Source organism: Xenopus laevis, chromosome 8S (genome assembly GCF_017654675.1).
Source record: "Xenopus laevis strain J_2021 chromosome 8S, Xenopus_laevis_v10.1, whole genome shotgun sequence".
In the NCBI taxonomy this organism is placed as follows: Eukaryota; Metazoa; Chordata; class Amphibia; order Anura; family Pipidae; genus Xenopus; species Xenopus laevis.
In genome coordinates, this window is record NC_054386.1 from 75,776,892 (window position 1) to 75,803,502 (window position 26,611).

A 26,611-nucleotide genomic window follows, 5' to 3' on the forward strand; every position below is an offset into this window, starting at 1 on the left:
TGGAACTATCTTGAAAATCTGGCTATTTTGGGATTTTTGGTCAAATATCCAAAAGATGCAGCACAATTATTTTTCAACTCCTTGTTTGCAGGGTTGCTTTGATTTTAACCATGCCACACTGCCAGACAACACATGACATTTCATAGATCAAATGTTATTGCAGAAATCGACTTTCATTTAGGGAAGCACCAAATCTACTTCAGCCGAATCCCAAATCGTTCACAAAGGATTTGGCTGAATTCCAAAACAAATCTGAACCCTAATCTGCATGTGCAAGTCAAGGAAGGGCCAAGAAAAGGAAAAAAAATCTGTAAATTCCGATTCAGTTTGACCAGGCACTTGGATTCACCAGAAAGCCAAAAAATCCTGGATTCAGTGCATGCCTACTTTCAGCTTAAGAGCAACATACAGTGGTGTGAAAAACTATTTGCCCCCTTCCTGATTTCTTATTCTTTTGCATGTTTGTCACACAAAATGTTTCTGATCATCAAACACATTTAACTATTAGTCAAAGATAACACAAGTAAACACAAAATGCAGTTTTTAAATGAGGGTTTTTATTATTTAGGGAGAAAAGAAATCCAAACCTGTGTGAAAAAGTAATTGCCCCCTGAACCTAATAACTGGTTGGGCCACCCTTAGCAGCAATAACTGCAATCAAGCGTTTGCGATAACTTGCAACGAGTCTTTTACAGCGCTCTGGAGGAATTTTGGCCCACTCATCCTTGCAGAATTGTTGTAATTCAGCTTTATTTGAGGGTTTTCTAGCATGAACCGCCTTTTTAAGGTCATGCCACAACATCTCAATAGGATTCAGGTCAGGACTTTGACTAGGCCACTCCAAAGTCTTCATTTTGTTTTTCTTCAGCCATTCAGAGGTGGATTTGCTGGTGTGTTTTGGGTCATTGTCCTGCTGCAGCACCCAAGATCGCTTCAGCTTGAGTTGACGAACAGATGGCCGGACATTCTCCTTCAGGATTTTTTGGTAGACAGTAGAACTCATGGTTCCATCTATCACAGCAAGTCTTCCAGGTCCTGAAGCAGCAAAACAACCCCAGACCATCACACTACCACCACCATATTTTACTGTTGGTATGATGTTCTTTTTCTGAAATGCTGTGTTACTTTTACGCCACATGTAACGGGACGCGCACCTTCCAAAAAGTTCAACTTTTGTCTCGTCGGTCCACAAGGTATTTTCCCAAAAGTCTTGGCAATCATTGAGATGTTTTTTAGCAAAATTGAGACGAGCCTTAATGTTCTTTTTGCTTAAAAGTGGTTTGCGCCTTGGAAATCTGCCATGCAGGCCGTTTTTGCCCAGTCTCTTTCTTATGGTGGAGTCGTGAACACTGACCTTAATTGAGGAAAGTGAGGCCTGCAGTTCTTTAGATGTTGTCCTGGGGTCTTTTGTGGCCTCTCGGATGAGTTGTCTCTGCGCTCTTGGGGTAATTTTGGTCGGCCGGCTGTTCACCACTGTTCCATGTTTTTGCCATTTGTGGATAATGGAGTTAATTTTGACAAAGTTGTCGTCCACATATCTGAACCAAAGTGCTGCTCCCTTGAAGGAATTCAGGCCTTTCTTTTCCACTTCTTCCATCTAAACATTTGGCGATACAGGCGAACCTATGGCACAGCCACGTTTATGTCTATAAAAGACTTCCCGGTGCTTGAAATAAGTGGTATTAAATGCAGGGTACTTCCTTACCACTTCAGTTGAACTGAAGAAGCAACTCAGATGAATGGTGAAACATTGTCAAATCAAAGTCTAAATGTCCATTTGTCTTTGACTTAATTCAACTAGATACTATTTATCATGACTTGGATAAATGAGAATCTTCCTAGACATACTTTGACACTTGATAAGGTTTTTCAGTTTGTGACTTTGACCAATAAAGGGTGGCAGTTAAAAAGTACAGCTCTTTGGCTTTCACACTTTTTTTTTTTTTACTCTGTCTGTACAGTGGGCACTTCGTAATTGCATGAGCAAAAATATTTTTTTGAACCAACTGGAACGTAATAACTGGAAATCCTGTGTTCTTTAAGCATTCTACTCAATTGTACAGTACAGAAAATAAAATCCTGTGAATTAGATATTTTGGATAAAAGTAAAAATTTTAGAAAGTAAGAATACTCAATTCATTACTATATACGGCTCTACATTTACCTGGAGGAGATCTCTCAATCCCAACTGGCTTTTTACTACCACGTAGAACCTCATCTGTGCCAATAAATGCTAAACTTCAGGCGAATGCCAAACTGGCTTTTCTTGGTTGTTCATAATCACAGGACAAGAAACAGCGTCTCCTCTCATATCTCCTGTATTTTGTGTCTGCACCCAGAGACACTGGACCACATTTATAAACACTGGGCAAATTTGCCCATGGGCAGTAACCCCTAGCAACCAATCAGCGATTAGCTTTTTTCAGCCAGCTGCTGGTTAAACATTGGATGCAAGCATTTGATTGGTTTCCAAGGGGTACTGCTCAGGGGCAATTTTGTCCAGTGTTTATAAATGAGCCCCACTGTGTTGGCCAGGGTATGTAAACCAGAATGTGTTGTGGCATTGAAATCCCCTTTATGTGTCTGTACCCAGACAGTTGCAGTGGCTCTGGGTAAGAGTGGAGGGGCTATGTTGGAGGTATTAGCCTTCACTGAAAGATTATGTATTGAACTGAATAAAGTCTTCTTAAAGGATAAAACAAATACAGTTATGGTTGCAGGTAATACCTTATCATTTTAGCAGTCTTAGCAAAATACTGAAGTCAAGGGTAGCAGGTAACTTTATTATGTATGACCAGTGAATGTACAGTGTTACCAGCAAGAATGTAAAGTGGCTTTCATCTGGAAAAACTCAAATGCAATAAAAGTTTGAAAATAGCAATTAATAAAATTGTGCTTTTAAACAGGTAACCATTACGTTTCCTATTGATTGGTTACTGCAGGTGATAAGGCAAGTAGCAAACAATTACTGATTTTTTTTTTTTTTTAATACATGCCAGCTGTCTGTGGATTCCAAACCTGATTAAAATATCAAGGGAGTTATTTCTTAAAGTCTGAATGCTAAATCAATTAAACAAGGTTTGTTTTTTTACTATGAAATCCAAATTTTTAGTGGGAAAAAAACTTGAATTTTTTCGATTTAGTATACCCGGATGGAAATAGTCCAAATCCGAACTCAGACCCACCGAGGTTGTATACAAGTCAATCGGAAAGGTCCCTATTCTATTTGGAAGTTTCTGTAGACTTCGCTGGAACTAGCTTGAAAATCTGGCTATTTTGGGATTTTTGGTCAAATATCCAAAAGATTCTGACTTTTCTGGAAAAAGCTCCCCCCAAAAATTGAGAAATTTGAGGAAAAAAAAAAAAAATCATACGATTTGTGTTTTTGCTTGATTTTATCGATTTCCCCCTATCAGATTAAACCAAGCTTTTTTTAATAATAAATAAGGTCAAATCATGGATTTTAGCTTGGTCTGACTTTTTTAATCAAATCAGAAAATAAAAAGGGGCACTAAAATATTTTACACCCTTAACAAAAACAAATGAATATACAACATAACCTTTAATATGTTTTTCGGTATTTTAGCTTGCTCTACAGCCGGTATATGTTTCCTTACCTCTTCCATACACACCCTATAGAGCCAGCCAAATGAATTATCAGTAAATGAACCTTTTAGATATAGAGTAATTGCTCCTGCTTATCTTGAGTGAACAATTATTCCTGCAAATGCTTCAAGAAAGGAATTAGAATCCAATCACACAAATACATATTTTTCATACGTAAATAATGATATTCCAAAGCTTCTCTGCTTTATGTTGTACAGAACACTGCTCACTGTTATTAACAAAAAAAAATAAACACTTAGGGGGAAATGTAATAAAAGTTGCAGAGAGAAAAAACAATTTGTACAATTTGTTCCCAATGTCTGTTTTTGCATTGCAATTTTAATTGCATCGCACACTTTTTAAAAGAACTTTTCAGTAAGAAGTTTTATTACATACATTATTGTACACTGGTGCAAACTGGAAAATTCGCAATCTTTCACTGTTGGAAGTGGCCCCTAAACCGTTTCCAGTTGGAAAAGTTAAATTAACGCAAAGGAAAATTTGTTCACACAAAGAAAAGAGGTTGTAATATTAGTATTAATGTATATAGAATAATCCAAATTCTGCCTTGATTTTGCATTGGATCAGTAGGTAAAGTGGTTTGCCTTCTGGAGCAGCATTATTTAGCGCTTCACACTCACCGACCCCCCATTCTTCTCTCTTCAACACCCCACACCTTTTAAACAAGCATTTTCCCCTGTAACAAGTGTATGTTATTTAATTCTAAACCTCCTTATTGATTTCAATCGGTTTTCAGTGGTCTGTGTGTTAGCTGGTAATCTGGTTTGATAAATTTAAAAACAATCTTTAAATATGCCACAAAAACTATTTCAATAATGATAAGGGCAATTTATCTGCATCTTTTATGACTACACATAAATCCTTTCACAAAATCGAACTCAAAACACACTGCAAAGGCTGCCATTTTTATCTGTTTGGCAAGCAGATCTGTTACAAGGTAATAAAGTTACACCTTCACCAGAAATATAACAAAAGTGATGTAAAGCTACTCCAGCTCCATCCATCAGCTTGACAAAGGAACTGGGATATTCTGAAAGCTTGCTATGGCTATCATCTTATTTAAGTTATCACCAACAATCCTTCATTTTCATTTCAAAATGTTACCCTTTAACATTTTGATGTTTCTACCTGGCTAGAAGATCAGGTTTTGTTGTTGCAGTTATAGCAATGTCTGTGTTTTACATACTGTAGTGTTTCTGAAAGGGGGGGTAGGATCTGAAATGTAGGTCATTCTACCCATTTGTGCATTGGTTTCCTAGCAAATAAAGGCAGCTAACCCACAAACATACAGGCACAGAGGTATCCAGGCAACAGCAAGGAAGAGGAATATAGTTCTACATAATATAAAGATACTTTAATAAGGCATTTAACGTTAAACAGTTGCAGTTAAAAGTGTTTTATTGAACAACGGAAGATAAAACATTGGAGTCCGTTCACTGAGCAAAAGTAGCTACTCCCGCTGTAGCCGCAGTTTGTGCTAAATAACCTTAAAGGAGAATGTATATTGACCGAATGAGATGCAAGTTATTCCAGGATGAAAAGGAAAGTTATTGTTCATGACAAATCAATTTTTTTTTTTGGTTCATTTGTCTAGCCCTTATCTAATATAATTAAAAGGGACCATAGGAAGCTGCAAGCTCAGTTTATATATATATATATATATATATATATATATATATATATATATATATATATATATATATATATATATATATATATATATATATATATATATTAGTTTGGCTTCTAATTAAGAGTGAAAAATATTAATCATTACAACTTAAAGGCCAAATTCAATACACACAATTGATTTAGGAGGGTGGGGTCATAAAGTGCCATGTTTTAAATTCCATCAAATGTTAATAAAAAAAAAAAAAAATGTAAATATTTTTCTAATTAACTTAAAAAGGATTCACTTCAGAAGTGCTTAATGAGAAAGATAAGCCAATACCTGGTGGTATTTTTTTTCCATCCTCCTCAAGGATACAAAGGAATTAATTATGTGGGGCCATTAGAAAAAGAATTCTAACATATGGCAGTTTTTGAAAGATAAGTCTGCAACCTTTGAATCACAAGTGGGTTTTATAAACCCATTGAACAGTATTAAATAAGTACCTATTTGAAATATTTGATCACTTTTTGTGGTTTCCTCACTAAACATTTGGCAATTTTAAATAGATTTTACAAGGTAATACTTCTGATAAATAACCTAAGCCAAATGAATAGCACAAATAATCTGGACAGAGGAGTCTTTTCGTTTGTTGTTGAAGCAGGCTTGCCAATTCCGGCTGGCAAAGCTTGTTTGATGCTATTGAAGAAAAATGAAGAAACCCAAGATGGTCTTTTATCTTCAAGGAGCAGAAAGAGGAGATTCTCGAGAAGGTGAACAACTGTTGTCCTCTGGTGGAAAAACAGTAATAGTACAAGCTCGAATACCCCCAAGGGATTCTGGCAGATCAAATACTTTATGCCACTCATCTTTCTCAGGGTCATATTTCTGGACTATTTCAACCATACATCTGTTGTTCCAAGAGTAGCCTCCAACCACATAAATTTTGTTTTCAAAGACAGCCACCCCAACGTCACTTTGTCCTCGTAACATGGCAGCTATTGGAGTCCATTGATCTAATGACGCAGAGTAGTACTCGCAGCTGAGAACATCATCATAATCACTAGTTCCTCTAAAGTGATTTCCACCTATGACATAAAGTTTATCTCCAACTGTACACATGCAGTGCAGCCCTCGAACTGTTGTCATTGGTGCTTTCTGGGTCCATTTATCAGTGTCTGGATCAAAGCACATTAATTCTTTCTGGAAGGTATCATGAGTAATTCCTCCTGTTCAAAGTAAACATGAAAAAAGATCAGAAGTCTGTTTAAACAATCATTTGTTAAATATTTCAGAATGGTAACAGCATTGTAAATGTCAAATTAATTTTAAAATGTCCATCAAGGCAAAGTGCAGCACTTATTATTTCTTCTGTCTTTTCAAATCCTCACTTATGAGGAACAATCACAGTTCTGATGAGGCCTGAGTGGCTTTTTGGACCCAATATATATATATATATGACTCCTAATATTTTTTTCTGTTTCCTGTGAAGTTGGTGTTAATATATGTACAACATATATTTCTCTATTCCTGATTGTAATTTCAGAAGTGACATTTTGCATGGAAGAAGTCTTGGTGTTGACTATGCCTTCTGTAATTTGTGATCATTTATCAGGCTGTATGTGTATTTTGAAATAATATCTTGTTGCCACTTGCCATTAGTATGATGGCCCCACTAAGGCTTGACTGCATGTGGCAGAATTCCCACTTCAATAGTTTTTGCATTCCAAAGGTTTTCTACAGGTGTAGGTATTGCCAGTTTTGTTATGGATAGTGGAAACCAATGTCATCATTCACTGCCAGCGAACTAAGCCTAGATCTACCAGAAACTGGTTTTCAGATGTGCATGGCAAAACTATAGTGATCAGACCAACATGTGATCAACCATTTAATTGCAAGACTGCATAGCTGCCCCAGCAATAGATCTTGCCCAGTATCACATTTTTCCATTAATTTTAAACATACAGTCCATGTTTCTGGAAGTTAAAGGTTGAGGACAATTTGCGCCAATGGTATTTTCAATTTTCTGGTGGTGGCTGTTGGTATGTTGGTATAGTAAACACCAATGTAAAATAAACAAATGTAGTTGTATGTTTAATTATATAGTACTACTTTATTTGTATAGGCATCGCTGTACCATTTTATCTTTTAATTCAAAACAAAAATAGAAATTGAGGAATGAGTATCGCTCACTGTGATTGCCCCCTTGTTTTTGGCATTGGTAGCTAGCTTCCTAAGAACTGACTGATTGTATGCAGGGCCTTTAAATCTCTGGTCCTTGGCCTCTCCTTCGTAAGGATAAGAACAATGGCTTATAAATCATGTGCTTACTACTGCAAAATGGAAATCAATTCTTTCCTCTTCTACAGAAACCCATTGGAATACATAAATGGGATCAATCTGAACTGTACTTTTCATAATATGTGACGAAAGATATGAAAAAAAATGAATGCTGACAATTTTTTGAATACATGTGGACAAAAATATAAAACAATATGTAGAGGGAGTACAGCATGCCCATAACATGCTCAATGTCCCAGTAGACAAATATCTATTTGGGTGGACATGTAAAATAAATCGATGAACATTTGCAGTTAAAAAGAGAGGACTTTGCTGTAAAGATCTGTGCAAAGACCGTAATTATGGTATTATACAGCCAAACGAAAGGAGTCTTCTGTTTTGGAGGGACATAATTAACATAAGAATATCTACAACATCTTTAATGCAGAACTAAAAACCTGTTTCCCTCTTATCCAGGAAGGGAATGCTCAGCACGGGAAGGGCATCCATCTCACTGTGATAATGCCACTATAAAGCAAGCACTACAGCTGCAGATGTGCTCTATTGACTCTCATTGTGAGATGAACATTCTTCCTGTGATGAGCATTCCAGCTTGATATAAAGAAGGGCCACTTTTTATATAAATGTAAATCTGAAAGCCATGAAGCATATCTTTAAAAACAGGATTGTTTTAGTAAAAAATTAATAAATGTCATAGCACTATAGCCCACTGGGCGTTTTCGAGCCAACATCCGCCACAAGATGCCAGTATGTGTTTTTCCGCAGAAACGCAAATACTCCAAAGAAACACTATATTATTTTGCAAATACACTTCTCTGAAATACACTGTATTTTCAATATGGCAGCCAAACTCTTACGTATATGTGTATTCCATCTCGCATTTGCAGAGTTGTCTGCTGGTTACTTAATAACACTATGTATGAACGATCAGTCCCCTTACATTTTGCATGTAAATTGCTTTTCCGCTTGGCTTTTTTCCCCCCACAAAAGATTAATAAAATTCTTCAGAGCAGAATTATGAGGGAGGGGAAACACCAGAAATGCATGCTGGGAAAAGAAAACTACTGGCTGATGCGCATGTAGTTTCACTGGCGTATTTACGCTCAACCGCACGTTTTTAAAAACACCACGTAAACTATCCTCGCCCTATGACCCACTGAAAACATTTAGTGCAATATTTAAAAGAATAAATATGACAAAAGTGACCTCAAACTGTTGAACAGCTGGAATCCTAGATCAGGAAAGAATGGGACAACATTTCACTTTCAAAATTCCACAATTCCACGGTTACAAAGGTGATGCAACATGGTGGGAAACGTCACTGACCCAACTTTTCTGAAACGGGTTGTTGGTGTCAAAGCACAGTCTTCCGAATACAATAGCATTTCTCAGTTTCAACATTTATATTGCCTTTGAAATGTTTGCAAATAATTCTATTTTCTTTCCATTTACATTCTGCACAGTGTTTCAACTTTTTCAGAAACACTGGGTTGTAATAATTTAAATACATACTAAAAAAAAAAATTACTGGTCTATTTAATCAGAGGTAACCATGTTTACTGTAATCTTACCATTTACAATCAAGCGCTATTGAATTTATATGAAAAATATTAACACAGAGGTAAAGAGAAATAAGAGAAAGAATAATTTTGCATGTCTGCATCTGTGGATTACCACAGCAAAATGGATTGTGTTTTCATTGTGTGTTTAAAAAAAAAAATCAAGCAGCTTTGGTAGAATTTATCTAAAATATATCTTACCTGAAATATACATCAATCCCCCAAATACAGTGCCAGCATGACCATAGTGAGGCTCGTTCATTTTTGCAACATAACTCCATTCATTTGTCCTTGGATTGTAACATTCCACAGTAGCTGTTGAAGAAAGAATAAATTACAAAAATAAAATCTAATTTCATAGTAGTAGCCTATGAAAATTGTATTAAATATTATGACTTGTAAAATGAACATAGATTCCAGGCATGTCTGCATTTCTATCTGCCTTATAACTCGTCATGCAAGATTGCAAATTTTGTCTAAAATCTGGCATATTAAAACGTGAAGAATATGTCTAGGCCCATAGCTACAAAATCTATAGGTCAGCAAGCAGTCTGCTGAGAAAGTTGATTTTTCTTTCCCTTTTGATTTTTTCTTAGCAAACACAATTAGAGACATGGCTTGATGCCACTTAGCTGCTAACCAAAAACTAAATCTATTACACATTCTGCCAAATACAGAGACAAAAGGAGCAAAGAAGAGATCATGCAAAAATGGGGGCAGAAGCAAATATTAAGTCTATCAGTTACACAAATAAAGCTAGGCTTGCAGCTTAAACATTTTTTGGATTGACCCTTTCTACTTTTATAATTGACAACACAGGAAGGCAAAAAAAAAAAACTAGACAATGACTTGAGAATGAGAAAAAACAGTGCAACATGCATATCCACAAACTGTGCAGATATATACACCTGGCATGATGAAGGCAAGCCAATAGGCAAGCAGACAGATTTGTTTCTTTAAAATTCCATTACATAATGACAACTCTCAAGCACAATCAAATTCAATCAAATGAGAAAAACATTTTCAGTTGATGGCAACTGAGGTCTGATGCCTTATTCTGTTTAGTTACCAACATTTTTCTGCAGAATTAATTAGAAATGGCAGAAATGCCTGGATGCTTTAGCAGGGTAGAGGTACACCTTGTATTTTCTGATTAAGCGTGGCCAAATGTATCATAATGTACCTTCAAAAATTGCATGCACTGCTGAAACACTCACTGTAGAGATCTAAACTGTTTCTGGAAGCAAGCACTATTCATTGGATGCATGTTTTTTATGGGTAAGTAGCTACAAACTAGCCCGTCACCATGTACAATGCCAAGTTCTGGCTGGTGTTGAGGACAGCAGAAAGCAAAATAGTTTTCTCTGAATTAACAAATAGACCTTCACTATTGGAAGATTCCAGGTTTGGCATATGCCAGGAGAACTCTACATCTTGTATATGTTATTCTGCCGAACGTTTTATGGAGGAAAAAACATGTAGGATCTGTTTTTCATAATCTGAGCCAGAGCTCCTGGTTCCACTGAAAGCAACTATAGCATTATTTCCATTAACAAAACTTCCAGACAAAGCCATAGTTTGGCCTTTTTGCAGAAGTTTAGAGAAGTGCCTTATCTATTTGAACACAATGACCCAATGGACAAAGCAACATCCAAACAGATATTCCTATATTTAGTGGAACACTTTCCCAGAAGAGTAGAGATGGTTACAGCAGCAGGAGATCAACTTTTGAAATGAGATGTTGGGCAGGCACTTTTGTTATTCTAGTGAATATTATGCGAGTGTTGCTAATAGAAGTCACACAGATGCAATTCAGCTTCTCAGGTGCAGTAACCTGTGAACTAGTCCTCCTATAAAACTTGGTGATGTCAGGGCTTAAGCAAAATAATTATAAAGAGACGTATACCATCAGTTTTTTTTATTTCAACCAGAGATAGAATTTAGCCTGAATTAGAAGGAACTGGCATTTTAGTATACCTTTCAGACCACCTTTTAAAAAAAAAAAAAAAAAAAAAAAAAAACACACACCACCACCACCACCCCCACCCCAAACTGGTTTTGGACCAGTCCTTATGTTTATTTCCAATTGCACGCTCCTCTGTGGTGCTGCCAGAATTTTTCAATTTGTTTCCCCAAAGTTGTGGTGTTAAGAGACGGGTGGACAGATGTGGGCTTCTAGTGATGAAAGTTTGGAGCACCAAGCCGGCCCATGTCTCTGCGCCATTACTTTCTAAGAAATGGAGGATATTATACTAGGAGATGAGTGCTCTTCAAATCATCTTCATACCTCAAACACATTTCATTACGGTGATACTGTGACTCACGATAATATATGTTGGGAAAATGCATATTGCTTGTATTTAAATGATCATTTTACTATGGAAACCCCATGGAAACTCATGTTATTAAGATCCTCTATGCCAGGGGTCCCCGCCCTTTTTTACCTGTGAGCCACATTCAAATGTAAAAAGAGTTGGGAAGCAACACAAGCATGGAAAACTTGGGTTGCCAAATAAGGGCTGTGCTTGGCTATTTGGTAGCCCCTATGTGGACTGGCAGCCTACAGGATGCTCTACTTGGCACTATAATTAGTTTTTATGCAATTAAAACTCGCTTCCAAGCCTGGAATGCGATAATAAGCACCTGCTTTGAGGCCACTGGGAGCAACATCCAAGGGGTTGGAGAGCAACATGTTGCTCACGAGCTACTGGTTGGGGATCACTGCTTTATGCTGTGCGAAAAAGAAAATGTAATATAAGCGTCAGCATACTGAAATAAGATACAATCAATTAAATATTCTGCATCGTTTCTAAAATAACCAAGTTTAAGTTGGGTGTCAGACATTGACAGTTAGATCCAATATATCTTATATGGGGGCTCCTTTCCTAGCAGATGTATTAGCGCTCAATCAAATAACCGATTCCAGTATAATAAAAATCTAACAAAATAACTGTCTTTTGCACAAATTCTGCATGTAGAGAGACATGATGTGATTTTAAAAGGGAGTTCTAATACATCTTCTAGGCATATTGGATCTAACTGTCAATGAATATCTGACACCCAACTCCTGAATGAAGAGAAACAGATGCTGAGAGAGGAATAGTAAGGATGAACTTGATTATTTCAAAAACAGTACAGAATTTTCAATTGATTGTATTTAGAAAGTTTCTTATTTCAGTATGCTGAAGCTTATAATTAAATTTTCATTTTCATGATAGTTCCCCTTTAAGGTAAGAAGCCTTACTATATGTGCAGGTACTTTTAGGCAGTTGGTGACATCAACAAGGGAGGACAGCCAACAGTCAACAGTGGGATGACCTTTCAGTTTAGTACTGCATTTAAGTTAAATTTTGGGTCAGCATTTACAGACAATATATTACCCTTTGCTTTACTCATGTATGATGGTCATATCTACACAACAATAAATTAAATTTTACCACAGCTCTTACCCACAGACAGTTTAAGCATTTTGGATGCAGATTAGAGCGCATCTAGGGGCACAAGCAAATTTATTCTCTTTTATTCTGCCTGTTTGTACCCACCACCATCCAAATCGCATTTAGCACATTCACATTCCGCTATAAACTTTCAAATGCAACAAAATTATTTGTTGAAGCAATTTGAAAATATAAATAAAAAAAAAACTAACCTTGGAAAAAAAAGTCTCATGTGCTGTACTTGTGCTATAGTGAAGTTAAAGAAGAATTTAAATTCTAATCTGTGACCCCACAGTGACTATACCCTTTCATATCGTTAAAGAGTTCTACTTTGCACTTATTCTTCTCTTCTCTTGGGATATTACGGAAAACTTAATTTGAAAAGACTTTTTATCAACATTTTAAAAACTGTGCACACACAGAAGTGGATGTGCATTGGCCTTGTGTTTACACATAACAGGAGTAGACATTTTAGATGGAATATTGGTGCCTATTAATAGACCACCTGTACAGCACCTCCACAAAACTGTTCTTTACATTTTTTAGGTACCAGTTGTGCAGGTATATTATACACTGAAACCTCACTTTTACATCCCCTGACTTTAAGTGTCTCCTTGTTTTACACGGTTTGTGGTTCCACCAACATATAATGCATAATGTATTTCCCTGATTTTATATTGTCCCAGATATTACACCATTTTTTTCATGACAGTGATCCACATGCACAGCAGGTCACACTAGCACACTGCCAGCTGAGTGGCAGAACAAACTCCCTATGGACTGACTGTGTGTGAGTGAATTCAGAGCATCCCCGAAGCGATTATAACTTTCATTCTTCTTTAAAGGTTGCAGCCCACAATTTACTGAAAATTTCAGAATTGGCTTTTGCCTACATATTAATTGCCTTTGCCTACATATTAAACACTAACGGGGGAATGTAATAAACGTTCAAAGAGCAAAACAATTTGCACAAACGAGAATAAAAAGTCTGGCTGGGATCATTATACTTGCCTATGATACACCATGCATTTCAAAACAAATTTAAAAAATGGTCTAAATTAGAGTGAAATTGAGCTTTGCAGGTGATAAATTAAACATTCTACAAAAATAAAGAACAAGATAGTGCCCTTAAACAACAATCCTCCTACTTGTACACCCTCTACACCCCTTAGGTTCAAGCAAACTCAAATTACATCTAACATTATCATCAATGACCAGTGATACACGTCTGAAGATGTACCATTTACTTAAAACCAATCTTTCCCCATAATAAAGTTCATATTTCATTGCCTGCAAATTAAAGGGGGCCGGTCTGCCTAAGAAAGAATTCCAAATTCTTTATTATCATGGTAGCTGAGCAAAATAAACTTTACTTACACTATATGTATTTTTTTAAAATTTTATTTTCTTCAGTCTTAGAATTATACTATCACAGCAAGCAGGCAGGAGCCATTCTGTGGACACTGTTATTAAGATAAATTTCGTATCACCCCAAAATCTTGTGTATGCACCAGAATGGGGAACGTAAGGCCTATGCTCAGTGCCCTAAATAATTAGAGCCTGAGGAGCGAAGGGGAATAGAGGTGGGGCATATAATATTTGATTGACAGCTCAAATATTTAAAAACCTTTATAACAGGTATGGATGTTTTAATGAAAAAAATAATTGTTTCATTTGCAAAGGACTTTCATTGTGCAGCTTTTTGTGTGTAGGTGACAGGTACACTTTAAGACTAAAAATATAACATTTCCATTTAACAAGGGACAAAGGACAGTTTAAAGAAGAAGGTAAGTTTTAATCGCTGGGGGGGGGGCTTTCCTGATGGTCCATGATGTACCCAATGGCCAGGGCTCCGGTTTACTGAAAACTGCACTGGCCTGGATCTGTAGGATCATCGCACTTCTTCACTCCTTTCAGATGCACATGTACAGTAAAGTAAAAAACCAAACAAAGCAAAGGGCTGGCCTTTTCATTCTACTGGACACGTGTTGGCAGATGGCCAGACAAGAATTAAGAAGAATAAGCAGAATATTGCACCATGGCACTCCTACAGAAGTACCCCACGACGGTGCAGTTTTTAGCCTGGGTATTAGGTAAGCGTTTATAATCACTGCCTAACCTTTTGCTCCCCGAAGCGATTATACCTTTCATTCTTCTTTAAAGGTTGCAGCCCACAATTTACTGAAAATTTCAGAATTGGCTTTTGCCTACATATTAATTGCCTTTGCCTACATATTAAACACTAACGGGGGAATGTAATAAACGTTCAAAGAGCAAAACAATTTGCACAAACGAGAATAAAAAGTCTCATTTTGAACTGATATTGCATTGCTTATTTTAATTGTGCATTGCCCATTTTTAAGGTCCCCATAGACGCGACGATTCGTCTTTGGAGAACGACCGATTTCAGAGCAGTCCAACCAATCCGTCAAATTATCGTGCGGTTAGTGGGATTCGAACGATCGTACATCTTTCAATTTTTCAGCCGACATCTGTCAGAAAATTGATCGGCCAGGTTTAAAAATCTTTATCGGTCCCAGTGCAATCTATCTATGTTTGAAGGGCCAAGCAGGCAGCAATATCGCCTGAAATGGTCTTTTTAGTTGATGGACACATTTAAATGATGATTTCAAGATAATTGTGGTCTCACGATAATGTTTAGATCTTTTAAACATCTTTACATCTATGGCCAGCTTTAAAGGAGAAGGGAAGCTACCAATGGAGTTTATTGCCAATAGATTAGCCACAATAGTACAAGCTAGAACACTATATTTATTCTGTAGAATGCTTTACCATACTCAAGTAAAAAGCTCCAGAAGCTCTCTGTTTGTTTAGGATAGCAGCTGCAGAGAGGAGTAAACTGAGCATGCTCAAGCCCATGGCCCTGGAGGTTTAAGATGAAAACAGGAAGTCTGATACAGAAACCCATGTATATACAATAGAAGGAAAAAGGTGGTGTTCCTTTTGACAGAGAACTCAGAGCAGCACTACTTTGAGGGATTACTGGTGTATTTATATAGACCTTTCTGATAAAGCTTACTTAATGTTAGCCTTTCTTTCTCCTTTAAGAAGTGCTTGAAGGTGTAATCATTTGGAGCAATCATAACATCTGCAATAAAAAGCTTTATTACATTCACTGCACACTGGCACAAACTATAAAATTCGTTAACGTTCTTCCACTGTCTGAAGAGGTCGCTAAGCAGTTTCTGGGTTTGCAAAAGCTATATTATATTCGCAGAAAGGAAAGTTTGTTCGCGCAAAGGCACAACTTTTCACATTGCAAATATTTCCGGCTTTTATTACATCCCCCCATGAATGAAGACAACCCTGAGACAGTAGGCACTGTATTCCATCAACTAACCTTAGCCTTTATATGGTGGTATTGAATGAGAATCACATACTTGACTTGGGTGTAAACTTTGGAGGATTAGCAAAGGAGGATTTAAATAAAAATGAAGTCAGTAGCAAGTAAAAGCTACATACTATAGGAAGATCAACTAAAGGCTGTGGTTTTTATGTAAAAAAAACTGAAAAAATGGATGGTTATACTAGATAACTTTGTTATAGTTTTCTAAGATAAAAAACTCATTCACACTGCTCACTGCAAGCAATGTTATAATTATATAGGCATATAACACTATCAAATTGCAAAAACACGAGGTCTGGGGTCTTGGCTGTGGTGCTTTTGTGAGGCCTTTCTGAAAAAGGTGGAGAACTCCTTTTATGCGGAGTAGAGGAAGCTAATTCTATGGCGATATGAACCCTATACAGAATCTAAGCAAGGACAACCCTGAATTACTTCCATGTCTATATTACCATACATTAAAGTGGACCTGTCACCCAGACATAAAAATCTGTATAAGAAAAGTCCTTTCCAAATTAAACATGAAATCCAGATTCTTTTTTTTTTTTTTTTATTAAAGTGATTATAAACATTTAAACATCTCAGCTGTCAATCAAATATTGTCTGCCCCTCCTCATATGCCTTAGGTATAGAGGCGGGCAAGCATTTACTTTCACTTTCCATTCAGCGCTTGCTAGATGTCACTGCACTCCCCACATTTCCCCATTGTCTTAATCATCTAATTGTGTAGCCAGGGCATGGGGTTGGACATCGGGCCCTCCCATTCTGATGCCCAAACAAGATTTTGAGATGATGCAAGGCTTGTCTTAATAACAGTGTCCACAAAATGGCTCCTGCCTGCTTGTTATAATTAGGAGTACCCAGACTAATTAAAGTTCATTTTGCTTGACTAATGTGATAAAATAGGATTTTGAATAATTTTTTTGGGTGACGGGTCCCCTTTAAGACATTACTCAAGCATTGCAACAATGAAATAACCCACGGAATATTTTAGTGCTCAGGGTCAAACTAAAACTTCAGTATCTGGAAAGCAATCTCCACATACAATTTCTACTTATATAGGTCCAGCAGATTCAGAGCAAAGGTTTATACATACACAGAGATAAAACTTATTTGATACATAAAAGCTTAAATCTCTTCCCTTCTACAAAAATGGGAAAGCCAATTTCTCACATACCAGGCTTCCGTCCCTCAAAGTGAGCATGATTGAATTTCCCGTACTGACATGATTTCCCTAAATAGTACAGACACCATTCTATTCGCATGATTGAACCAATGTCATTTTCCAAGCTTGAGAACTGCAAAAACATACTAACCGAATGCAGTATATTGATGTCAGTTATTCACGCTTTTTTTTTTTTTTTTTTTTGCAGTGCTGATCAACATATTTTATTTGGAAAATAGTGAACAGCAAATGAAACAAATCTTTGATACATTAAAAACCTAAACACAACATTTATCTTTCTAAGATCACTACAAAATGATCTACATTATACTCTTATGGCGATCATTCAAAAATTAAAATCTTTATAAAAGGTGGGGCTAATGTGTACGGTTCTGGTAATATAAACTGTGGATAATTTCATACCACCCTGATTTACACCATAACGATATCCTTGCCTTATTTGCCTGCTCTTGGTAAAATTATCTTTAGGTAAGCCATGGTGGATGTTAAAATACACAAACATTTATACATCACAAACTATTTCTCCAACTGCCGTTTCTGGATAAAGCATGCTTTACAAAAATATTGTATTATATCACATGATATCACACTGTGATATGTTGCTTATGTACCTATAATTATAATCATTTACTCATTATCTACTATGGGACCAGAGGCATAGCTACCATGGGAGCAGTGGGTGGGGCTGCACCCAGGCCCACCTCCTCCTCAGTAGGGCCACCTGAGTTACTGTGCATGCTGCAAGAAAATTTAAGATTATGTCCATGGTGCGATACTAGAATTAAACTACCTGTTTTGTAGTCCTTACAAAACACTGAGCAATCGACAAGAATTGAACATAATTTACAGTAAGCATTATTTTACAGATTTCAAGTTTTTTGCTGCATATTTAAATTTATCCCCAGAACATTTATTTCACTTGTCTTCAGGGGAAAATCAAGATAACTGAAGCAACTGCCAAAAATACAAAACAAAACCTGTTTACTTATATAACTCAATACTTTGTTGTGGGTGGTGAAATAATAATATAATAATAATTGATTTTTATTTTTTATCTGATTTACCAATATTTTATCATCATCAGGAAAAGCTACAGAAATATATATTTTTCTTTATTGATGCTGTATTTATCTTCTATTTAAATCAATATGATTGCTGGTGCTATAAAACAATTAAGACAGTTGTATACTGTTAGAATACCACTGTCTACAGCTTTGTAAAAACATTTCAGATGAAATCTCCCTTTAAAGGTTATTAGATTCCTAAAATAACCATGAACATCAAATGGCTTTCATCGAAGTACTGTATAATAGTATTTTGAGTAAATAAAACCCTTATTTTGTAAAAAAAATAATTATAAGGATAAGTTTAATTCATTGGGGGGGTGTAATATGTTAGATTCCCCAGTAAATTAAAATTACTAACTGTGTCCACCGAGACAGCTCTCCTCTTGAGGCAACTGCAGGCGACTTTGGAAAACTAAAAGTTCTGAGTGCCATCCCGCCAGGGATTCACATTCTTGCCGGCAGGAAGGCATTTCGGGGAGATTAGTCACCCAAAGAGGAGATTTGTCGCTGGCCGACTAATCTGCCCGGAACGCTACGTGTGCCACCACCCTTAGACAAAAACACAATGGCATGGAGACCTTTCTAGCTAAGTGCAGTAAATTTATGCAAGTGCACAATATTACATTTTCCGATCTTACTATACGGCAAATGAGCAAGTCTAGCTCCGTGCAGGAGAGTTTTGTGAATACTGGTATGATGACCACGTGGTGTTTGGTTAGACAGAATCCCAGGACAGGGCATTTTTTACCCTAAAAGCAGCACCTTGCTATGGTAAAAAGTTAGAAACTCACTGGAGGGATGCATGCATACATACATACATATTGGCACCCCCAGTGATCTTCCTTGTCCCAAAGGAGCTTACACTAAGGCCTGCACACACTCTATTTTATTAGGAGCCAGTTAGCCTTCCAGTACAGTTGTGCACTGTGGGAAGAAACTGTAGTATCTGGAAGATTTCAGAAATGGGGGGGGGGGGAAGATACAAATTTCTTGCAGTTAGTGCTGTGGTTAGAACGGAACCTAGGACCTTAGCACTTCAAAGCAGAAATGCTAACCAAACCACCATTGTGCCATAGAGAGGAATAGCTAATTACAGCAGTTTGAGCTGTGACACTAAACCTTCATGGAAGGAAAAAGTTACACAAGAATTTAGTCAAACTTGCATATTTACTATGTCTGATCAATCAAAAGCAATACAATCTGTCTGAATCAAAAAGTGAACACATCCCTGGACCACATGTTATCAATACTTTTAGACTGGGCAATTATAAGGTACTTTAAGTGCCTAAGAACACTCAAACTTCTATAACAAAAATAGCCATTTAAAAATTAAACTTACCAAGTTCACCTGCTGCATTCCGACCACCAACTGCATAAAGATGACCTATTAGGGCACTTAGGTGGAAAAAGGTACGCTTTTCATTCAAAGATGCCACTTGCATCCATTTATTATAACGAGGGTCAAATCGGAAAACCGTATCAACAGCCGTTTTTCCTTTTGTGTCATAATTGCTTTGACCACCAACCACATATAGGAAATTTCCAATTACTGCTATTCCATGCTGGTATCTTGGTGCATCCATGGGTGCCAAGGATTTCCACTCATGTCCCTTCTCGTCATATATCCGTAACTCTTTGCTAACAACAAGTTGCTGTCTTAAAACTCCCCCCAGTGTTACCAAGTGGGTGTTGTCAGAGCGAATGGCAGTTCTTTCTGACTGCATAACAGGTTGCATGTATGGCATCATTTGGTAATTGCTAGCTTCCAAAAGTAGATTTACACAAGTATTGTCAGTTCTCATGAAATCCACAGTCTGGACATGGTTTATAAGGTCTTGTGGTGTCATTAGTGGGAACCGAATGTTCTTCATTACTTTTGCAGCATGTTCCATTCGAGTGTCCTCATACCGTAGCCAACGACAGGCAGCCTTGAAGAGTTCCAGTTCCGTACAGTGCTTAAGGCTATTACTGGAAAGCACAAAGGCAAAACGATCAAATGGGAGTTTCACAAATTCCCCCGTTGTTAATAATGATGGAAAATTCTTCAAGATAAAGTTATTTACATATTTATCAACCTCCGTAAGATTGTACGTGTTTGCTATTCGACCAACCTCAACGCAGTTTTCCAACGTCACCTAAAAACAAAAAATACAATTAATTGCAGCAGCAGCTTAGAAGATCAGTTATAAAAATGCTGGATACAGAAACAGACTAGTTAGCGCCAATACAAAAAGGGAAAATATTTCAACATTAGTACATTGGGCAAATCTTAAGAAGAGCTGGCTCATTATAGAAATTCAGTTTTATATTTTGCCATTTAGTGCAAGAAATAGATTTAATATTTGCAAATAGACAAAGAGCAGAAAAACAGAATAGGTAAACGTATGTTAGAACAAGCCAAATTATTACATTTATCGTAACAAACATGTTTATTCATGATTTCTGATTTTCTAATCAAAGAGTGGCCAATAAAAGAAACCTATCTGCAGTTAAGTCGATCACTGCCATTATTCCAGTATAGTCTACAACTGGTACTTTAAAAGCAGTGTTGAATTTGAAAAATCCCAAGGAAATTTCAGTTGCAGTATTTGGCATTTCTGAATTCTTATATTCGTTTTTTTTTTTTTTTTTTTTTTTGTTTTACTACAATACAATTTCATTTTAAATTATTGGGTGACGAATCGCAAATGCTGTGATTTATTCTGACAAATTCATTTGCCTGGCAGTATTGTAAAATGATTTTTGTTCATAGAGAAACCTTTGACGCTGAACAGCAATCAAACCGAAATAAATGCAGTATCTTATCCTATGCTAAAAGGGAATCTTTATGATATGACTAGCAATTCATCTGTACATCATACAGTACAATTAAAAATCTTTCAATGTCAACATTCATGGCAAGTGGAAAAAAAGTAAGAGCAATAAATCTGCAATCCAATTAAAATACATGTTTACTACAGACGGTCGATGCTGCATGTCAATATTGCCATTAAATGCATGGTCTTCTAAATATATTGACTTCCCATCTCCAAATGGTGTACACATTATCACAAAACAATCAAATCCAAGTCCGACAGTGATACAGCACATAGCTTGCTTCTCCCATAAAATAGGTTTATTCTAAGCCTAAAAAGGAAACTGCATCATGCAAAAAAGTTCTTTACAGGCTTGCAATTGTGTCAACTTTACTTAAAAAAATAAAATAAAATAAAAAAAGACAGATGTATGTATTCGTTTTGTTGCATAACAGGATCGGCAGAATAGTAGATCTCCTTGGTACTCCATTACCATGACCTGAAAAGTCGCTGAGACTTCAATTAGTAATGAATCAACTAACAAACTGTATGATGAGGTCCCAGCAAATAAACTACCCACAAAGAGCATCTGGCTGTTTTTAACTGCAAGATGTACCTTTTATCACAAACTCCATGTTTTTTTCTACTTTTTGTAGCCATAGGCCACTATACACCAATATAAACCAACATGTTCAAGCTGAATGCCTTATTAAGAACCTCTGGTAGCATAGTAATAGCCCTGTGGACAGACATGCTGTCTGCCTAGCTATTCCCATGGAAGGCTATTATTGGCAATTACTGACTCAACATACCTGCAATTTTATTAGTCCAGGCCACCTGGTTTGCTACGCGGCACCCATGTTGGCTTCTTGTAATGTGATTATGACAGTACTTGAGAACTATGAGAGATGACTTGAAGCAAGAAAATAACCTTTACAGCAGTAATGTTTTCAAAAAATATATAAATGTCATCTCTTAACGGAATGAGACACAAAGGATACATAAAGTGTCGAAAAAACACAATGCAGATTTGTTTCTGAAAGAAGCCGCAGTTAATTTAGAAGTTCCTTTTTGCACTGCTATCTTTAGCAACTATGAACAAAATACATATAAACCAACTAATTGCTTGCGAAGCATGTGAATTTTGGAATCATCAAATTTTGGACTGTGGAAGCGGTTTCATACAAATTAGGATACAGCATCATCATATAAAGAGTATAACGGAGGAATACGAATGTATGAATAAAAACATATAGTGAACACTTGAACACTAATACAGAAAACAATACAAAGAAAATACAGCTTGCAACAAAAATATTTATTTCCTTTAGAGTAGTTTGAAAAATGTATGTTTATACTGAAATGTTCAGTAAACAAGAAGTGGATAATTGAGTAGGCACTACTGACAGACCCCACCTGTGCTGTGAACTGATCCTCCATCGCTTCTGTTAGAAAATCCTGAAATAAAACACTAATGTGCTGGCTGTAGCAGTACAGCAGAGACTGAAAATGCTCTCATACCTATCTGGCCCTGTTATTAAGATCTATGTTGCACAACAGGGACAGTGTCCTAGTAAAATGGAATTCAGCTAGGGTAAAGGGAGTTTGATCCTGTATAAATGTTTTTCCCCATTAGTTTTAATACTAAAAGACTGGGTGTAGAAGGGTGTAGAAAGGGTGTTAAAGGGAAAATAGATTTTCAAAGTTGTTCTCTGTATTGTACGAATATTAAGGGGCCCATTTACTTAGTTCGAGTGAAGGAATAGAATAAAAAACAAAACGTCGAATTTCCAATGTTTTTTTTGGCTACTTCGACCATCGAATTGGCTACTTCGAAACTAAACTAAAAATCGTTTGAATATTCAACCATTCGATAGTCGCTGGGAAAACTGACAATTTGTCTAGCCCTATGCCAGATTTCAAAATTGAATATCAAAAAATCTGTTTGCTCTTTTGAGAATTGGATTTCAGTGCAGAATTTTGCAGCACTATTAACTGATGTGTTTTGAAAAAAACATGTTTTCCCATGACAGTATCCCTTTAAAATGGACCGGAGATGCCTTGGGGCTTGGAACAGTGGCACTTACTCCGCATAACTCACAACTAAATGAATGGCACTAAAGATTGGATGAATATTATCAGTACTATTAGCACAAAGATTTCTTTTTATTCTAAAACGTTACATTGAGCTGCAGTTTTCTTTTCTTTTATAAACTTTGACTTTAACTTTGGTAAACTGATAGAACAAAGTTTCTTTGGCTTGGTTACTTAATACATTATATAAGTCAAGCAAGAGATCTTAGTGCCACATGTCTTAGTTCTGTACCTAAAAAATCCTTCCTAACTGGTTCTATTGTGTTGTTCCTTGTTTGCTGCAGTGGGGTACCAAGTTGCTTTGTTAATATCGTGTTCTTACCCCAGATATAAGAAACACTTTACAGAAGTCTAGCACAGGAAGAATCTGTAGAAAACTTGCTGCCTCTAGAGTATCCTGAAGGTTATCCATATTCAGGGAAAGTTTTGCAGTATAAATGAAATCAATAATCTTCTTCAATCCAATTTTGTTCACGCCATGCAATTTAATGCACATTAAGTCTTGTTCCTTCATTCCACCTAGGCAAGAAATCAATAAACATTTTAAATTATTCTTATTATTTTCAATTATTCTTAAACTTTTATGAATAAGATATCGTTCATGGTAGGTAATGTTAGGTAAGGTTGAAGCAAAAATGGTTTGAAGGTTTATACTGCATATTCTGTACCACAGAGTTGAAGTAGGAAATATGATTTTCAAATGTATCCACAGAACAAAGGAAACATATTGTTTCTAAGTACCCACTCAAACATTGTAACATTAATGGAGGGATAGATCACAATGATTGTAACAGTTGTGCAAAATTAATTGTGGGAGGGAAGTCCAACTGTGATTTTTAGGCCAAGTCACAAGTGTTTCAGCTAAGGACTATTTGAAGCTCAAAGTGGCTAGGATTTATAAAGAAGTATTTATAAAATGCCCACGCAGCCCTGCTGTAAGAAACTCAATATAATGAGAAAAAAATAGGCACTCTAATAAGAAATTCAGTAGGTGTTAATGGCCATCCTTAAATGCCACAAATATTTTTTTTCAGATAAGCCAAAACATGGCTGAGTTTTGCCAAACCCAACATGAGGCATAAGTTTTATATCTGTATAATTCGAAATTACACAAACCATACGCAGCAACAGATAAGTCACAAAGACTATACAAAATAATCTAGGCAAGAGAGTCTCTGCCAAAAAAGCTTTCTTCGACACAGGGAGATAAAGTTACTTTCAAGTTAACAAAGACCTCACATGAAAACCAAATAGGTTCCCAATGTCATAAATGTTAAAACCTTTACTGTTGCCTCATGAAAGGTAATTCTGTATCATTATAAATAATGCAAAAACTATAGCAAAGGAAAAAAAAGATATCAAATATTATCAGGACAAATTCTTTCCTAATTCTAGCAGCAAAAGCAATGAACAAATTTTACATTTTTTTTTAAATTATGCAAACACCTTTTTCCACGCAATGAGAAATAATTGCTTTACAGACAGGAGGAGGCCCATTCATTAAAGGTTGATTTTTTTTTTTTTTTTTTGGTAATAAAGGTTTTTCTAACTATGATTAAACTCTTTCTCTAAAAACTCCAGTGCTCAATTGGGACATTACTGAATTAGAGAGGGTCCAGGGAAGGGCAACTAAACTGGTAAAACGTATGGAAAATCTTAGTTATGAGGAAAGACTGGCCAAATTGGGGATGTTCACGCTGGAGAAGAGGCGCTTAAAGGAACAGTTCAGTGTGAAAATAAAAACTGTGTAAATAGATAGGCTGTGCAAAATAAAAAATGTTTCTAATATAGTTAGTTAGCCAGAAATGTAATGTATAAAGGCTGAAGTGAACAGATGTCTAATAAAACAGCCAGAATCCAACTTCCTGCTTTTCAGCTCTATTACTCTGAGTTAGTCAGCGACTTGAAGGGGGGCCACATGGGACATTTCTGTTCAGTGAGTTTGTAATTGATCCTCAGCATTCAGCTCAGATTTAAAAGCAACAGATATGACCCATGTGGCCCCCCCCCTCAAGTCTCTGATTGGTTACTGCCTAGTAGCCAGGGTAACCAGTCAGTGTAAACCAAGACAGCTGAAAAGCAGGAAGTTGGGTCTGACTGAAAAGTTATACATCAAATCACTCCAGCCTTTATACATTACATTTTTGGCTAACTAACTATATTAGAAACATTTTTTATTTTGCACAGCCTATCTATTTACCCAGTTTTTATTTTTACACTGAACAATTCCTTTAAGGGATGATAACCATGTATAAATATATAAGGGGATCATATAATTATCTCTCTAATGTTTATTTACCAGTAGGTCTTTCCAGCTGACATGAGGTCACCCATTTCGATTAAAAAAAAGGAGGTTCCCCCTTTTTACAGTGAGAGTTGTGAAGATGTGGAATTCTCTCCCTGAATCAGTCGTACAGGCTGATACATTAAATAAAATAGCTTTAAAGGAATTGTTCAGTGTAAAAATAAAAACTGGGTAAATAAGATGTGCAAAATAAAAAATGTTTCTAATATAGTTAGTTAGCCAAAAATGTAATGTATAAAGGCTGGAGTGATTTGATGTATAACATGTCAGTCAGGACTCTACTTCCTGCTTTTCAGCTCTCTTGGTTTACACTGAACTGGTTACCCTGGCTACCAGGCATAACCAATCAGAGACTTGAGGGGGGGCCACATGGGTCATATCTGTTGCTTTTGAATCTGAGCTGAATGCTGAGGATCAATTACAAACTCACTGAACAGAAATGTACCATGTGGCCCCCCCTTCAAGTCACTGACTAACTCAGAGTTATAGAGCTGAAAAGCAGGAAGTTGGATTCTGGCTGTTTTATTAGACATCTGTTCACCCCAGCCTTTATATATTACATTTTTGGCTAACTAACTATATTAGAAACATTTTTTATTTTGCACATCCTATCTATTTACACAGTTTTTATTTTCACACCGAACTGTTCCTTTAAGAAGGGGTTGGATGGTTTTTTAGCAAGTGAGGGAATGCAGGGTTATGGGAGATAGCTCATAGTACAAGTTGATCCAGGGACTAGTCCAACTGCCATTTTGGAGTCAGGAAGGATTTTTTTCCCCCCGTCTGAGGCAAATTGGAGAGGCTTCAAATAGGGTCTTTTGCCTTCCTCTGGATCAACTAGCAGTTAGGCAGGTTAAAATAGAGTTAAAAGGTTGAACTTGATGGACGTCTGTCTTTTTTCAACCTAACTTACTATGTTACTATGTAGAGTTTTTTGTGTTTTTATCCTTAATAAATCTCGAATTCTCAGAGTATCACTGAATTTTTTTTGAGATTTGCAAAAAAAAAAAAAATGAGAGAGAGAGCGAGAGAGCGCGAGAGCGAGGTGCTATCCATTTGTCAGATATTTAGAAGTGTTCATAAATTCCGGATGCACACAAGGATTTTTAGAAAAGTAAAAACTTAACTTTTATTTAATATAAAAGTCTAATAAAATAATTAACTTTTATTTAATATAAAAGTCTAATAAATATAAACTACGTTTAATAAAAGGGCAGCCAAGTATGGAGTTTTACTTTGAAAGCAGCAAGTAAGTTGCAGGTAAAAC

At 36.4% G+C, this 26,611-nt stretch overlaps 1 protein-coding gene across 4 annotated transcripts in view; it reads right to left on the reverse strand.

Annotated features, from left to right (window-relative positions):
• Positions 1–4,962: 4,962 nt before the first annotated feature.
• The window catches only part of klhl13.S (kelch like family member 13 S homeolog), a 56,088-nt gene continuing 34,439 nt past the window's right edge, over positions 4,963–26,611 (reverse strand). For all 4 annotated transcript variants that reach the window (XM_018233111.2, XM_041575099.1, XM_041575098.1 and 1 more), the window contains exons 4-7: positions 23,362–23,558; positions 19,490–20,285; positions 9,298–9,411; positions 4,963–6,465 (exon numbers count right to left, since the gene is read on the reverse strand). In XM_018233111.2, coding sequence (XP_018088600.1) covers positions 5,978–6,465; positions 9,298–9,411; positions 19,490–20,285; positions 23,362–23,558 — 1,595 coding nt within the window. In that variant the 3' untranslated portion in view covers positions 4,963–5,977. The remainder of the gene's footprint in view (positions 6,466–9,297; positions 9,412–19,489; positions 20,286–23,361; positions 23,559–26,611) is intronic.